At 37.0% G+C, this 14,719-nt stretch overlaps 2 protein-coding genes across 2 annotated transcripts; one reads left to right on the forward strand and one right to left on the reverse strand.

The window, feature by feature from the left end:
• Positions 1-4,679: 4,679 nt before the first annotated feature.
• On the forward strand, positions 4,680-7,578 carry LOC120001278 (amino acid permease 4-like). Its single transcript, XM_038849527.1, has 8 exons — positions 4,680-5,003; positions 5,082-5,217; positions 5,303-5,536; positions 5,625-5,718; positions 5,802-6,016; positions 6,102-6,259; positions 6,337-6,564; positions 6,640-7,578. The coding sequence occupies exons 1-8, from the start codon at positions 4,956-4,958 to the stop codon at positions 7,063-7,065; spliced, it is 1,539 nt and encodes a 512-aa protein (XP_038705455.1). The 5' UTR covers positions 4,680-4,955; the 3' UTR covers positions 7,066-7,578.
• Positions 7,280-11,149, reverse strand: LOC120001279 (protein EARLY-RESPONSIVE TO DEHYDRATION 7, chloroplastic-like). Its single transcript, XM_038849528.1, has 4 exons — positions 10,068-11,149; positions 9,263-9,429; positions 8,079-8,163; positions 7,280-7,660 (listed from the first exon to the last, which is right to left on the reverse strand). Exons 1-4 carry the CDS (start codon positions 11,003-11,005, stop codon positions 7,474-7,476), a joined length of 1,377 nt encoding a protein of 458 aa, XP_038705456.1. The 5' UTR covers positions 11,006-11,149; the 3' UTR covers positions 7,280-7,473.
• Positions 11,150-14,719: the final 3,570 nt, after the last annotated feature.

Genomic DNA, 14,719 nt, shown 5'->3' on the forward strand with positions numbered 1-14,719 from the left:
AATTTTTGATTACTGAATATCCAAACTTTCCAATGTGAGAACCCAAAAAATGAAAATTATTCCCATATTTACATTTGAACATATTTTCTATAATTCGAGCAGTCAACATGAAGATATGGCATAACAAAAAACCATCTTTTTAAGCCCCCACCATTTTACTCTGTCAAAGCTCCTCTATTCTCTCGTCTTGCCAACTGCGAAGGATCGAAAGTCTGTTTTCTCACGTCCACTTTCGTGACTGGAATCTTTGGCATGGGCAATAGGGCATTTAAGAACATGACTGACCGAGTCCGTGTCCAACACTCCCTACCAACTCCTCCGCTTTTGGGTGGTAGTTGACAGCCGTCCTACGTAGCCTTCATGTGCTCGTTGCGGCGTGGGGCCCCACTCAGTGTAATCCCTTCTCAGCCTCTCCTACAAGCTTGTGGGTCCCTCGCCGTCACCATCACCTCCGTCCTCCTCTTATCTCTCCGTCTTTACTCTTCTTATCCCTTCAATTTTTTTTTATTTCCTTTTCTTTCAAAAAAAATAATTTTCATAAATAGGTTCTAAAAATGTTCTCTCTTTAAGATATTTTCAATAAATTTAATTATACTCAAATAGGTTCTAAATTAATGTATCGGTATTCTAACTCAAAAATTATCCAGTATTTACTATTTAGGTCGTTCTATTTTTTTACCATATATTGATAAATTCTTAAGTGTTAATATAAATAATCAAACTTGAATTTTCCAATTGGAAAAAAAAAATTCACCCATCTCTGAATGGTTTATGATTAATCTCTTAGAGAGGAACTTAAAACGACATATAATTAAAGACATGGTGCCCACATAACCCGAAGAGTAGACAAAATTGGCTGGGTAAAGAGTTTGGTATATATATATATATCTATATGTGTGTGTGTGTGTGTGTGTGTGTGTCGATGTAGTAGTGACGATCAATAATTACAGCCTTACAGGAGAGAGTGTGTGTAGATGTAGTAGTGATGATCAATGATTACAGCCTTACAGGAGAGAGTGAGACAAGCATTAAATGAATGGAGACTCTAGATGGATAAGGGGGGTGGGGAGGATATGATATTATGTGGTTAAAGATGCAATGGAAGTTTGCTTCACATGTATGTACATATATATATTGGTTAGGTGGTAGTCGCTGGTTTGATAGTGATGGATCCCCAAAGTCTCAGTCAACTTTGTGTCTCTTTCCCTACAAACATTATTGAAATGAAAAAACCCTATGTGCCCATACTATCCATCCATGATCCGATCCATCCATCCTACAATTCACTAAACTCTCCCTACCTGCCCAACACCTTCTTCTGGCATCATGATACATTTTACTCTCTTCTCTTGTCATCAATTTGGGTAATTATTTTTTTTATTTACTTCAATAATTACTTTTTTCTTTCTCCTCACCAAGACGGGTCAAAATGACTAGAATGAATGAATATATATATATATATATATATATAAGAAAATAAAATTAAGGGGAATCAAAAGCACGAGATTATCTTGTTGATATTTGTATAGAGACAAGTTTATTGTGCACGTACGTCAAAAGAAGGGGCGATGGCATTCCTAATAATCTAACCCACCTATCGTTAATTGGTGGTTTACCTTAAAAAACCAAAGATTTGGTTAAAGCAAGGGGGGTTAAGGTATAGCTCAATTTGAGTGACACACATCATATCACATAAATTATTTTTTTTTCTATAGGATATTTGTACTCGTGAGTGCACAATGGTCCATCAATTACCTAGTCAAGTCTTCTAATCGTCCGTTATTATATATGTTATTTCTTTTTCCCCATACATCTTCCACTAATGCATAATCTAATCCATCTTTATTCTTACTAGGGTTTTCTTAACCTAAGCTTTTGAGTAATACAAAATCCAAATATTTGGATCATCTATTTATACACCTTCTTATATGGTATATTAATCGAACTTTACTAGCAAACTTTTCTTTAAGTTTTCTAGCTGAATCTCGAGATAGTTTCAATATCAGTGGATTTTAATGAATCTGTAGTATCTGGAAATTTGAAGGTTGGCTTTATGTAATATTACGACTTGATTAATTCCGAATATTATAATTAAATTTAAACTTCACTGTGGAATATTTTGCCATTAAACTGTTGACAAAGAAAATAATAAAAAAAAAGTCTTTGTGGGACGAAATGATTGCATTTGGCTGACGATTAGTGGAATAATATTATAATATTAGGAAGGAAAAACAATAGTAACCCAAGTTTGATATGGGTGTATATCTAGATTAATCAAGGTCTTGTCTTCATTGGTTGCACGGATAGGAGGGCTTTCAAATCATTAACCACTTGATTTCTTCCGGTATGGTTGATTGCCCTTCAATTAGGGGGCTAAGAAATTCTTTTAATTAACTCCCAAATGCATTGGAGATCACTTTTCTCCTAAAATGATTAACATAACGTGACATGCAGATCATCCATAAAGTCATTCTCTTTCACTTTTTTGTAATATATATAATGCATTACAGATGCCATGCCCGCAGGTATAAAAGAAATTATCTCAAGAATTTTGCTGTTTCTATCAGAGCTCAAAAGAGGCTGGATATAGTTCAATGAGATTTTCGTAAGAAGAGAATTAGGATTAGTTGATCTCTTTTGTTTTCAAAGTGAAACACAAAACGCAATTTGAGTTTGAAATTGTTGGGCCCAGATCCACTAGTTGCATGTAATGGTCGAAGCCCAATTAGGGCCCATCAACTTCATGCAGTGGCCAACAAAATAGTAAAATACAATAGTGGTGGGTCCTCCTCCCATATGAGTGGGTGTGCTTGATGGTCAGCCCATGCCCAAGCCCACCCCACAAACTGAAATTGCAAAGATTGAAGTGACAGAGAAAGCGACATCCAACATAATATTTGATGGGTTTTTGTTCTTCTTTCATTTCCTAAAATCAATTATTCTTCTCATGAACTCTCTATATCTCATCTACTATCCATTTTCTTCATGTGTTCTCTCTAAATACCATCTCAACTATACCATTAAAGCTCGCGTGTGTTAGCGGTTGATTTTTTTTTTCCCAGTTTTTTAAATATAAATATTATCGACCAAACGGTCGGTTTTTTTGATTCAATTCGATTTTATATGGAGAAATATGTAACTTTTTTTTTATAAAAATCGACCAATCGATTCAGTTACGATCGATTTCGGTTTTGACAATTTTTTTTGAACAATCTTAGTGTGTGTGATGATAGAACTCGCTCCTTGACCTTGTTCAACATTTGTGTTCTAATAGCAACAACCACAAATAATGGATTTATATGATCGTCAATATATAACCTTTTAGTCGGATGATTCAATATATGGATTCGTCAGGCTGATATCCTGTAACATATTTAGAAAAAAAATAATACGATCTAAGTTTCCAGAGATGTACATGCATGAAGAATCAAACTTCTAACTAATACTAGAATATATATCTATCCATGGCATGTAACCTCAAGAAGGTAGGAGATTAGGGAAAAACATAGGAATGGTAATTGGGAGACTGTTGATGGTGATGAGAGAGTCAGCAAGCAGTGTTTAGGGCAATATGATTAGAACTAACCCATGAAAACAAATAGACCTCTAAAATGAACAATTTGTGGTGTCTAGTCGTTTACACAATCAAAGATTACTCCACTATTTGACAAGATATTTTTGTTATGCAATTATGGTATCCATCTAAGCTAAGATTAATTACCAAATTGCCCATGTTTTTTGCTTCCAAGATATGTCCTTAAAAGGTCATAAACAGCAATTAAGAATTACATTGGGAATACTATTGAGAAATTTGTATCTCATTGGATTATCCAACCTTGAACTCATATGTGTGTAACTTAGTTGATTGCTAATCGAGCCACCTCTCCTTAATAACTAGATTGGGATATTTTTTAATGCATATCATCTGCCATTTGTATAGTGAAGATGGTGGCATATAAAGCCACTTTAGACGAATAAACAAAACTGATCACAGAACCACCGTCCACTATAAAAGATAGATATAGACATCAAATATAAATATCTCTTCTTAATTTGGATGCTTAACCTACTTTCTGCCACAATTAAGTTGGGATTTTATCTGATTCTATAGTTTATTGCAGTTATTTTCTCTGAAATTAAAGCCCTTAATTTCATATGACTGTATTAATTAAAGAAAAAGTTAATTAAATTAGATTAAGATAAGAAATTCAGACAAGAAGAGTATATTTCAAACGATGAATTACTTGACAGTAGTACTGGTTTTTTTCTTTCTTTTTTTTTTTTTTTGTCTAGAAGTTGATGTATACAACTTTGCATGCTTGGCTTCCTCATAAGGGAACATAAAGCAATCATTGATTCCATAATTAAACAGCTTTCTTTTGTATTGTCACCTTTTTCTTGAATACTCTAATCTTGTTCCAAGTTGAAAGACAATTATTTATCAATATTCATATAATTATATATTAACTTTCAAGTTTTCAGTGTGTATATCATGTCCCTCGCTCGGGTAATTATGATGCTCACTCTCTAACCCGTCTGACTAAGAGTGGTAGTAGAAAAACCATTTGGCGAAGTGGGTATCCGATTGAAGTTGAGTCCTTCTTAGCAAGGGATCGCAATCTTGTAATTCGTTTGTTCTTAATGAAAATTTTCTTCAAAAAAAAAAAAAAGAAGAAGAAAATGTCTCTCCACATATATTGGCCATGATTGCCACTTGAAAGTTGATCAGAAGATTTTGAACATTGAAGTGAAGACATGCACTAATATATGAACCGTGTTACATGATTTTTCACGAACGTGTTGCACGAACAGCCTTTTCCTATAAAAACCTTGTCTCCAATTTTTGTGGTATATCCATCACCACCTTCACCTTCTTAGATTATTAGCTCTCTCTGTCTCTGTAATTCTCTCTTAATTTACCAAACAATCAATTTGATTTCAACAAAATTACTGCTATGTTGCCAAGGAGTAGAACTCTCCCTAGCAGAATCCACCATGGAGTAGTAAGATTATAAGCTCTGTTTCTTTATATGTGTGTGTGTGTGTGTAGCTTCTGATATTCATATCCATGAATGTTTCAGGTAGAAGAGAGGCATGACATCAGGCACTACTTGCAAGTAGAAGTGCAGCCTAAAGCGCAGACTGAAAGTGAAGCCATAAATCCGCAATCAAACTATTCCAAGTGTTTTGATGATGATGGCCGCTTGAAGAGAACAGGTATGTTTGTCAACTATTTGAAAAAATGCACTTGAGAAGGTTTTGATGTTTTTGGGGTACTAGCTAAATATGACATGCTTTGCAGGAACATTTTGGACAGCTTCATCCCATATAATCACAGCAGTGATAGGGTCAGGAGTCCTATCATTGGCATGGGCAATAGGGCAGCTTGGATGGGTGGCAGGACCAATTGTTATGTTTCTATTTGCAGTTGTTAATCTCTACACTTCTAACCTCCTCTCACAGTGCTATAGAACTGGTGACCCTCTCACTGGTCAGAGAAATTATACCTACATGGATGCTGTCAAGGCCAACTTAGGTAATTAAGAAACTAAAGTAATAACAAATTGGCAAGGCTAATGTTAATGATGTTAATTATGTGATACTAATTCGTCGGGTCGCTGCAGGAGGAAAGAGTGTCATGGTTTGTGGTCTGATTCAATACTTGAATCTCTTTGGTGTTGCAATTGGGTACACTATAGCAGCCTCAGTCAGTATGATGTGAGTCTTCCTAGTTTAGTAGTTTAATTTTGTGCCAATATTTCATGAGGTTGTTTTAATTTCTTGTGTTCTGGTTGTTCTAGGGCAATAAAAAGATCAAATTGTTTCCACAAGAGTAGTGGGAAGGACCCTTGTCACATGTCCAGTAATGGGTATATGATAACATTTGGAATCATAGAGGTGTTATTTTCTCAAATCCCGGACTTTGATCAAGTATGGTGGCTCTCTATTGTAGCTGCTATTATGTCATTCACGTACTCCTCAGTCGGTCTTGGTCTTGGCATTGGAAAGGTTGCAGGTAAAGATAAGATTGATGATCATTAGTTAAAACATCCATATAAAATTATGTTATGTGAAGAAATTGCTTCATTTGTGCTTTGCAGAAAATAAGAGCTTCAAAGGAAGCTTGACAGGCATCGGCATAGGAACAACAACACATGCTGGCACAGTTACAGCTATGCAGAAGCTATGGAGGAGCTTACAAGCTCTTGGAGCTATTGCTTTCGCATACTCTTTCTCCCTCGTCCTCATTGAGATTCAAGTAATATACAAATCTTCTCTTATGACAATTATGACAGTCCTGGTGTGCAAGTCATGTCTTTGCCTTTGAATATGCAGGATACAATAAGGTCTCCACCTGCAGAGCACAAAACCATGAAAAAAGCAACTTTCTTTAGCATCGTCGTAACCACGATCTTCTATATGCTCTGTGGATGCTTTGGCTATGCTGCCTTTGGTGATACGGCTCCTGGAAATCTGTTAACCGGCTTTGGATTCTACAATCCTTACTGGTTGCTAGACATTGCAAATGTTGCAATTGTTGTTCATCTCGTAGGCGCATACCAGGTATACTAATCAATCAAAATTTGTACAACTTCTGTAGATCTTGGTTCGGTGCATACCTGACATAGATTCCTGCAGGTATTCTGCCAACCATTGTATGCATTCGTAGAAAAATGGAGTGCGCGGAAGTGGCCAAAGAGTGACTTTGTAACAGCAGAATATGAGATCCCCATCCCCTTCTCTGGTGTATATCAGCTCAACTTTTTCAGGGTTGTATGGAGGACCTTGTTTGTGATATTGACAACTATAATAGCCATGCTTATGCCCTTCTTCAATGATGTAGTTGGGATACTAGGGGCTATGGGGTTCTGGCCTTTGACAGTTTACTTTCCAACTGAGATGTACATCGCTCAGCAGAAGATTGGTCCACGGACAACCAGATGGCTTGGACTTCAGATACTCAGTGTTACCTGCCTTTTTGTAACCATCGCTGCTGCAATTGGCTCTGTTGCTGGAGTAGTTTTGGATCTCAAGACATACAAGCCATTCAAGACTAGTTACTGAGGGAGACCAGTTGAATGGATAACTATACAGAGAAATGGTTAGAAGATTTCATGTTGTGGCTGTAAGAACAACCAACACTAGAATTTACAGTTCCAGTAAGGAATAAAATCTCTCTTAAAATTATGTGCATGTCAAAACCTAATCACCATTACCCAAAAAGCCAGGGTTTCAGCAAAATTAATCAGGACAACAATTGGTAAATTCATAAGAAACAAAAACAACGAGGGCACAAAGCATTTTTACTTAATCGGCCATGAAGTGTAATACAATCTCCAGTTTGCATTCTATGACAATTTTACAACAAAAAACTTGTCCTTTATCAACTCAAAGGTCAACCATGAACCAACATAGTAGTGAGATACGCTATTAATAAACAATACACACAAAACCCAACAATTTCAGATACTTCTATTTGTTCTTGGCCTTCAGTTCAGCAGAATTTGCCTTTGCAACTGCTTTTGCAAGAGTTGTAGGTTTGAACACGCTCTTGGGATTAAGAGCCTTTCTTATCTTGAACACAGCCCAAGCAGTCCCAATGGCATGCCCTGCAGCATCAAGCCCGTCATTTGTCACCCGTTCAGCTTGCTCTCCATACCTGTACAAAAGTACAATCAAACTATTTAGTCTCCTCAAGGATGCACGTTATAGTAAAATATTTGGTGTAAATCTGCCCAAAAGGTGAGCATCGCTGAAGGACAAAGAAAGCAAACATGACAACTCCTCTGTTTCTACCCAAACTCCCAATCCATATTCAGGGTTCAATTTGCCCTCAAAACTTAAGCAGATATAGAACACATGCAAGTTCTTTGTACAGTCAATAGTTGCCAATTTCCCAGCAGCTAATTCAATTATCCACCACAAAGTAGATTTCATTACAATACAATTGCATTATCAGCACAGGCATCAACGCCAACATTCCTATTCTAGAATGAGGAATTTGGCCATATTTGGAAATTGGAATACTAGAAAGTCGGACAATGAGTATCGAGTTTTCCAGGAGTATTGAGTTATACCTCTGTGAAACAAGTCCAGTTGTTACAACTGATGTGGTTGACATCACATTCCTTCCAGCAACTTCAACAGCATCACATACCTTATCTGCATTTTTGCAGAGAAAGAAGACTTGTAAGAAACATTATAAGACTGTAGCAAAATATAATATACTGAAAACAGGTTACCCTTTTTTTTTTCATATGTTGTATCATGAATGCACATTTCTTTATTGCAAAACAGAAAAATTTGGAGAACCAGGTTTGAATCCCAAACTTCCAGGTTCTTTTCTATACTCTAATTATACTCGATAATTAAAAATCAATTGCTAACGATACACTTCACTCTCAAAAGGTTTATCAAGTTACATCATTGATTTTGAATTTAATTCCCTTGAAGTACCATAGTAGGAGTACAAACAATAAATATATATGCATTGCAACTGAAGCTAACAAATGAGGGAAGCCAAAATTAGGGTAGTCATGTAGCAACTCTTGATCCGATTTTTAGTCATAATAAAATGCAAAAATAAATACACAATGCATAGAATCTAGTGGTTTGCAACATGATCACAACTTCAATTACTGGAAACAGCCTTTTCCTACATATTATGTGGGGGTAAGATATGGTAACATATTGCATGTCTCCGACCCCGCCCACTGAGGAAACCTTGTGCACGGGTGTTGTTTACCTTTACAGGCGAACATATGGCCTAGTGATAGAGTTGCAGGGATGCAAACTGGAGGTCACATGTTCAATTCTAAGAAACAACTTCCCCACATATTATGTGGAGACATGGTTTGCGTACATCCCATCTATCCCCAACCCCGTCCACTATGGGAGCCTTGTGCACGAGAGTTGTTTACTTTTTTTTATGCATGGGATCCACGGAAAAGGAAGAACATGGTGGAGCTATTCAAACACTGTTTTTCCGCTTCAGAAGAAAAGCTCTAAGCTTTTTGCATACATGTTCTAATGCCTAGGCTAGTTCAAGCTGAAAAGGGTCTAAGTAACAAATTTTAAGTTGATAAATGATATTTGAATTTGTAACTGAACTGGGAACACTACCATCTCTTTGACATTAATATCGATGGAGTTCATTTAAAAGCCAACAGACCGAAATGAGACTCCTGGGCAGTACCCATTATAAACTTGGAAGCATTAAAAGCACATATATGCAGAGCAAAATTTCAGATGAGAAACTTACTAAATCCATCCAACGAAGCAAGGATAATTTCTCCAGGCAGAAGGCTAAAAAATTTCTTGCCCACTTCGGAATTCACAATTGGACTGGTAAAGAATCCTGTGACTTTCACAACGCCAGAAAGGATTCCCACCGCAACTCTCTCCGACATTTTCGTCAACCTCTTAACCCTGCAAAGATCGCGAGTAAAAATAAAATGGCATGACAATACTACTCTATAATGTACGGAAACCTAGACGTCAAGAAATATAGTATTTGCTGTACCAAGAATTAACCTTAAAATTTAAATAATTGGAAAAAGAAAAAAAAGTTGATAGATTGAAAATATACCAAAGGCAAACAGCCCTTTGTTCCACTTTGGAGGCAAAATTTCCTAAAAATTTTTATCTCACCAAATTGCAAATATAGCTAAGCAAAGTTAGGAAATATGGTTACTTACTTACCAAAAAAAAAAGGAATTGATAATTAAATTATTTTATTGAATCCATCATTAAGAATACAACTCTCAGCTCTCCAAACTCTAAATTGAAAGTAACAAGATAGCATTCAACAGTCTTTTGAACAGTCTGAGGTCAATTAGAGATCACACTAACCTACTGATCCTATTACGACTACTCTCACCGTATAGAAATACATCACATCAAACATCCTAAATAGCACCAAAATATATACCAAAAGCTCAAAAACAAGAAAGGTATGAACAACCCAATAACAGGCAGAGTTTCTATCAGAAAGACAGTGATTATGACACAATTAAGCAGCTTAAAACAAGATTCAAACAACTTGTAATCAAAATAAAATACCATACCTTCTTACTCTCCTCATTGCACCTGGGCTAATCTTAGATTTCTCTCCCTTTCCCATCCGCGTGCTCCAGAATTCATTCCCCCACTTCAATCTATCCACAGTCACATCACCACACCACAATATCCCTTTAATCAACTGTCCCGACCCTGCTGCGATCATCCTCGCAACACTGCCACCATAATCCTCCACATTGGGAGCCAAAGTAGTCCAATAAGCGGATGATTGCCTCTCCATCATCTCTTTCTTCTCCTCCTCGTTTAACTCCTCCGGGTACACCTCCTTTGCGGAAGTCCCATCCAACACCTCCCAGTTCCCCATCTCTCGCACTTCTTGCACCGTGAAAGCACTGCAATTTTCCAATACCTTATCAAATTCTTTCAATAACCCCTCTTGTCCTTTCGAGGCAAACGTTACCCCATAATTCAACATCTCATCCTCCTTTTCGATTTCAATCGTGTCTTGATCATCTTCCATCGACCCATTTCCGGGTACATGGAGAGTGAAGAAGTAGTGCGACTCATCGAGCTTAACTGCGGCTTCGTCCTTCGCAAGTGGCCACTGAATATCATCGCCAACACGAGCAAGAACAGCAACAGTGGTGTCGCCTTGTTTGATACTGACTATCTCAAGCTCGCCGCAAGCAAGCTCTACACTTCGGTCTCTTTCTATGAGGTGAACAATCGCTCCTGGAATCTTAATCAAAAGTTCCTCATATGGTGGTTGTTGTAGTGGAGAGCTCTGGTTCTGCCAAACAGTATCGTCTTCGGGAAAGAGGTTATCAGCGATGTCTTTCATGTCTATAGTTGGATACAAAGACGATGAAGAAGAAGAAGAAGAAGAAGTTGGATTTTTGTTAAAAGGAGAAGTGGCATCAGGGTTTGAGAGAATGACTTCTGGGTAAAGAGAGTTTCGGGTTTCCGAGGATTTAGAAGAAGCCATGATTGAGCGATGACGATTCTCACAGACAACTTTGTTCTTATACTTTAGCAATTTGACTTATTTAAGATTCGGGTAATCTTAATCTGTAAGAAAATGGAGGAGCGTGTCGGTGAAATGAGTGATACGTGGGACACGGAGGAGTAGCCGCGTAACGGCCGTGGATCGAAGGTCGCGGCTCTGCAAAAAATAACTGTCGTTTTCTAATCTTAATCAGGAATGGGCCAAATTATTAAAGGAAGTAGTCCAACCCATCACAATCAACTATAATACTTTCTGTGGGCTGCACTACTTCAGGCTTCAGGATTTGATAAAAGCCCAGTTTTGGACTTACCAGCCCAGACCAATCAGACTCAGCTCTCAGAGGCTCAGAGCTAATGCAAACCGCATCGCAGACACACAAAACAAAATCATTCCTTATTTTCTATGATCTTTCGCAAGATCAATGGAAACCGACTTACTTTTATGGTGCGCAAAAGTTCCAATTCATCATAATTGTTCTGTCAATGACCGGTATATAAGTCCTCAAAACTCTGGAGTGATTGCTTCAAATTCGGTGAGATTGAAGATACTGAGAAACTGTTTGATAAAATGCCACAGAAGGATGTAGTTCCATGGTCCATTGCAGTTCATGGATATGAGATTAACGGGGTGCGTGGGAAGTCTATGAGTTATTTTCGCGAATGCGTTTATTGGGATTGGTACCTAATAGTTTCACTGTTGTCGGTTTTGTCGTTAGCGTTGCAGGCTTGAGGGATATGGTGTCTGCTTATTCTGTTGGTGGGTTAATTCTTAAAGGTGGTCTTGATTCGGATTTGATTTTGAGTACTGCATTGTTTGATACCTATGCAAAGTGTGGTAATGTTTTTGATTCGTAGAGTTTTCAATGGACTAAAGAACCCAGGTTTAGTCTCTTGCAATGTACAGTTGAAGGTACAATATTTTTTCCATCAACAAAAAAGGTGTATATTTTCTGAATAGCTAACAAGATGAAGTAGAATGATGACTTCTAGAGATTTGACATGATATTCTATTTCATTTGTGAAATGATTAGGTCTTCGTGATCTCATCATGGTTGTTCAGAATTGAGCTCTCTTTTTCAATTGTCAGCATGAGTGCCTGCAAATTGTTAAAGCAATGATCTTTCCTCGTATTCAATTGGAATGACTGAACCAGCGACCTTTGTTTCCCTTAAAATTTCCACTACTCAATTGTTTTCCCATGAAGGAAAATTTTTTAGTATTGCACTCTTTGCAACCTTTCTGTCATTCATTTCCATACTTGTAGCTTTTCTAATAAGTGCAACAGAATACTTGTTTGCCCCAAAACCTATGATGACCAGATTATCCATCACATTATCTATAGCTTAATGTTTGTGAATATATATTGTCATTTTCTATATCTTCTTTTAAGCGAATGGATGACTAGAAAAATGCTTCATTTCCTTTTCCGACCGTAGCAGTGGTCGAAAGAATCGGATTCTCAACGACTTATTGAAACTGGGGCATTTGGACTTTGAAGTTCCAAGAGCTACAGCAACACCACTGCACAACAACAGCAGCTGCGGCACAATGCACTTCGAACGGTTATACTTATTGAGTTTTGTGCGAGGATAATGAAGAATCTATTACAGTAAGCAGATCTCTGACTTGCTTGTTGTCTTGTTCTTTATGATCAAATCATTCCTTGGAGTCATGCATTTTCTCTATATATAGAGACAGTCTGTTTTCATATATGATGGTGTATATGATATACTTAACATGCTGTTATTAGAGGTGGAGAAGTTGATAACCACAAATGGTGAGAATGAAAAATATTGAAGTAGTACATACGTTAAATTATTAATAAAATATTTGTCTTCTGGCTCCCCACCTAAATAGCATAGAATCTCAATTGCCTTTAGTGGGTAAGATCATGTTGGGAGCTAGACTCCACCTTCACTTGTGGTTTCAAGCTCACAAAAATCTACTTTACATATTTCGTAGTGGATTTCCTACCTGAAGTTGCAAGTGTTTTTGTTTTTCATAAAGACAGGTTGCATATAATACTCATACACAAGTCTCTGTTGGTTGATTGGAGTGATACTGGTACACTTCACACCTGGTTAGTTGCCTCTCAAGTCTCTGGCTTACCATGAACTTCCAAAAAATTCACCATTACTTGTTGATTGAGTTACATAATTCCCAAAGCGAGGCCAATTGAGTTAATTAAGCTTCTTGTTGATTTACTTGGTTTGGAGTCATAATAGCTGACCCAAGAGGTGAGTGATTGGTGGGAGCAAGTTGCATATGCCTTAATAACTTTTGTTTCTTTAAAGTGTCCCAATTTAAAGGTCAGTTTCCATCAGTCACATTGTCATGCTTCATCATAATAGCATTATTACAAAGTGAATAGGGCCGCCCTCGCATTTTATCATTCTATTTTACATGGGACCTCCCAGACAGATTATTATGAGGTATCAGCTTAGAGCATCCACATCAGATTACCTAAACATGAGTCTGTCTGTAAAATTTAGAGATTTTGTCAAAATAGAGCTCTGCATCAGATTACCTAGAGGTTCCCTATTTTACAGAATATGAACAGTAGTTCCCTACCTCTAGAGAACCACTATTCACTTCCCTAAATATAAAATAATATTTTTTACTACTTTATTTTCTACTCTCTCCTCTCTCCTCATTTTTTCCCTCCTCTCTCTCCTCACTCCTTTCTTTCTCTCTCTTCTTTCTCTCTCATCTCTTTCTCTCTCCTCTCCTCACATTTTGACTCCTTTCTCTCTCCTCACTTTTTCTCTCTCTCTTCTTTCTCTCTCCTCACTCTCTCCTCTCTCTCTCCTCACTCCTTTCTGTCTCTCTCCTCTTTCTCTCCTCACTTTTTCTCTCTCTTCTTTCTCTCTCCTCAATTTTTTTCTAATTTTTAATAACATTAATTTATTATTTTAATTAATATATTGTTTTAAATGTAATTAATTTATTATTTTAAATAGAAGTAGTTTATATGAATAGAATAAATAAAGGAAAGAGAAATAAATATTATTTTAATGCAATAGAGAATATGATAGGTAATCTGATGCAGTGTTGATTGGATAGGGAATCTGTAAAATAGGGGAAAGTGACATTTTGTCTGTATTTTAGGAAATCTGTTAAGAGAAACTGATGCAGATGCTCTTAAAGCAGCTTTGTTAGACTCTTTATATTATGATGTCTCTTATTTTATTTTTTGCCTTTTGCAGTATGTGTGAGAGGTTTTTTGTTGATTTGTTAACATCTAGGAGACTAGGACAACTACCTGAACAAAAACCCTTTGAATCTTAATAAGTGATAGAGGATATGTTTCTGGTTCTGGACAGTGGCTTTGTGGCCTTTAATTTATTGCTGGACAGGATGCTTGTACAAATTACCTCTAAAGTTAGCATATTTAAATGTGCTTTCAACAAAGAAAAAGAGAACAGGGAAAAATAAATAATGGTTGTTATATGGTGTGGGGGGGGGGGGGGGGGGGGGGGTTGTGACTTGTGAGACTTTTGACCCATTTTACTCTCCCTTTTTAAGCTAAAAATACTAGCATAATTATGACTTGATTCCTTATTTAGGCTTTAGCTCTGGTAAAGCTAGATTTCCAATGGATCCACTGGGTCTTTGTTGTGTTGAATTGTTGGCTGTGGACAACAACAATCAACCATTTCCTCCATCGTTTATTTGATGTGTTGGATACTCCACG

Source organism: Tripterygium wilfordii, chromosome 7, assembly GCF_013401445.1.
Source record: "Tripterygium wilfordii isolate XIE 37 chromosome 7, ASM1340144v1, whole genome shotgun sequence".
In the NCBI taxonomy this organism is placed as follows: Eukaryota; Viridiplantae; Streptophyta; class Magnoliopsida; order Celastrales; family Celastraceae; genus Tripterygium; species Tripterygium wilfordii.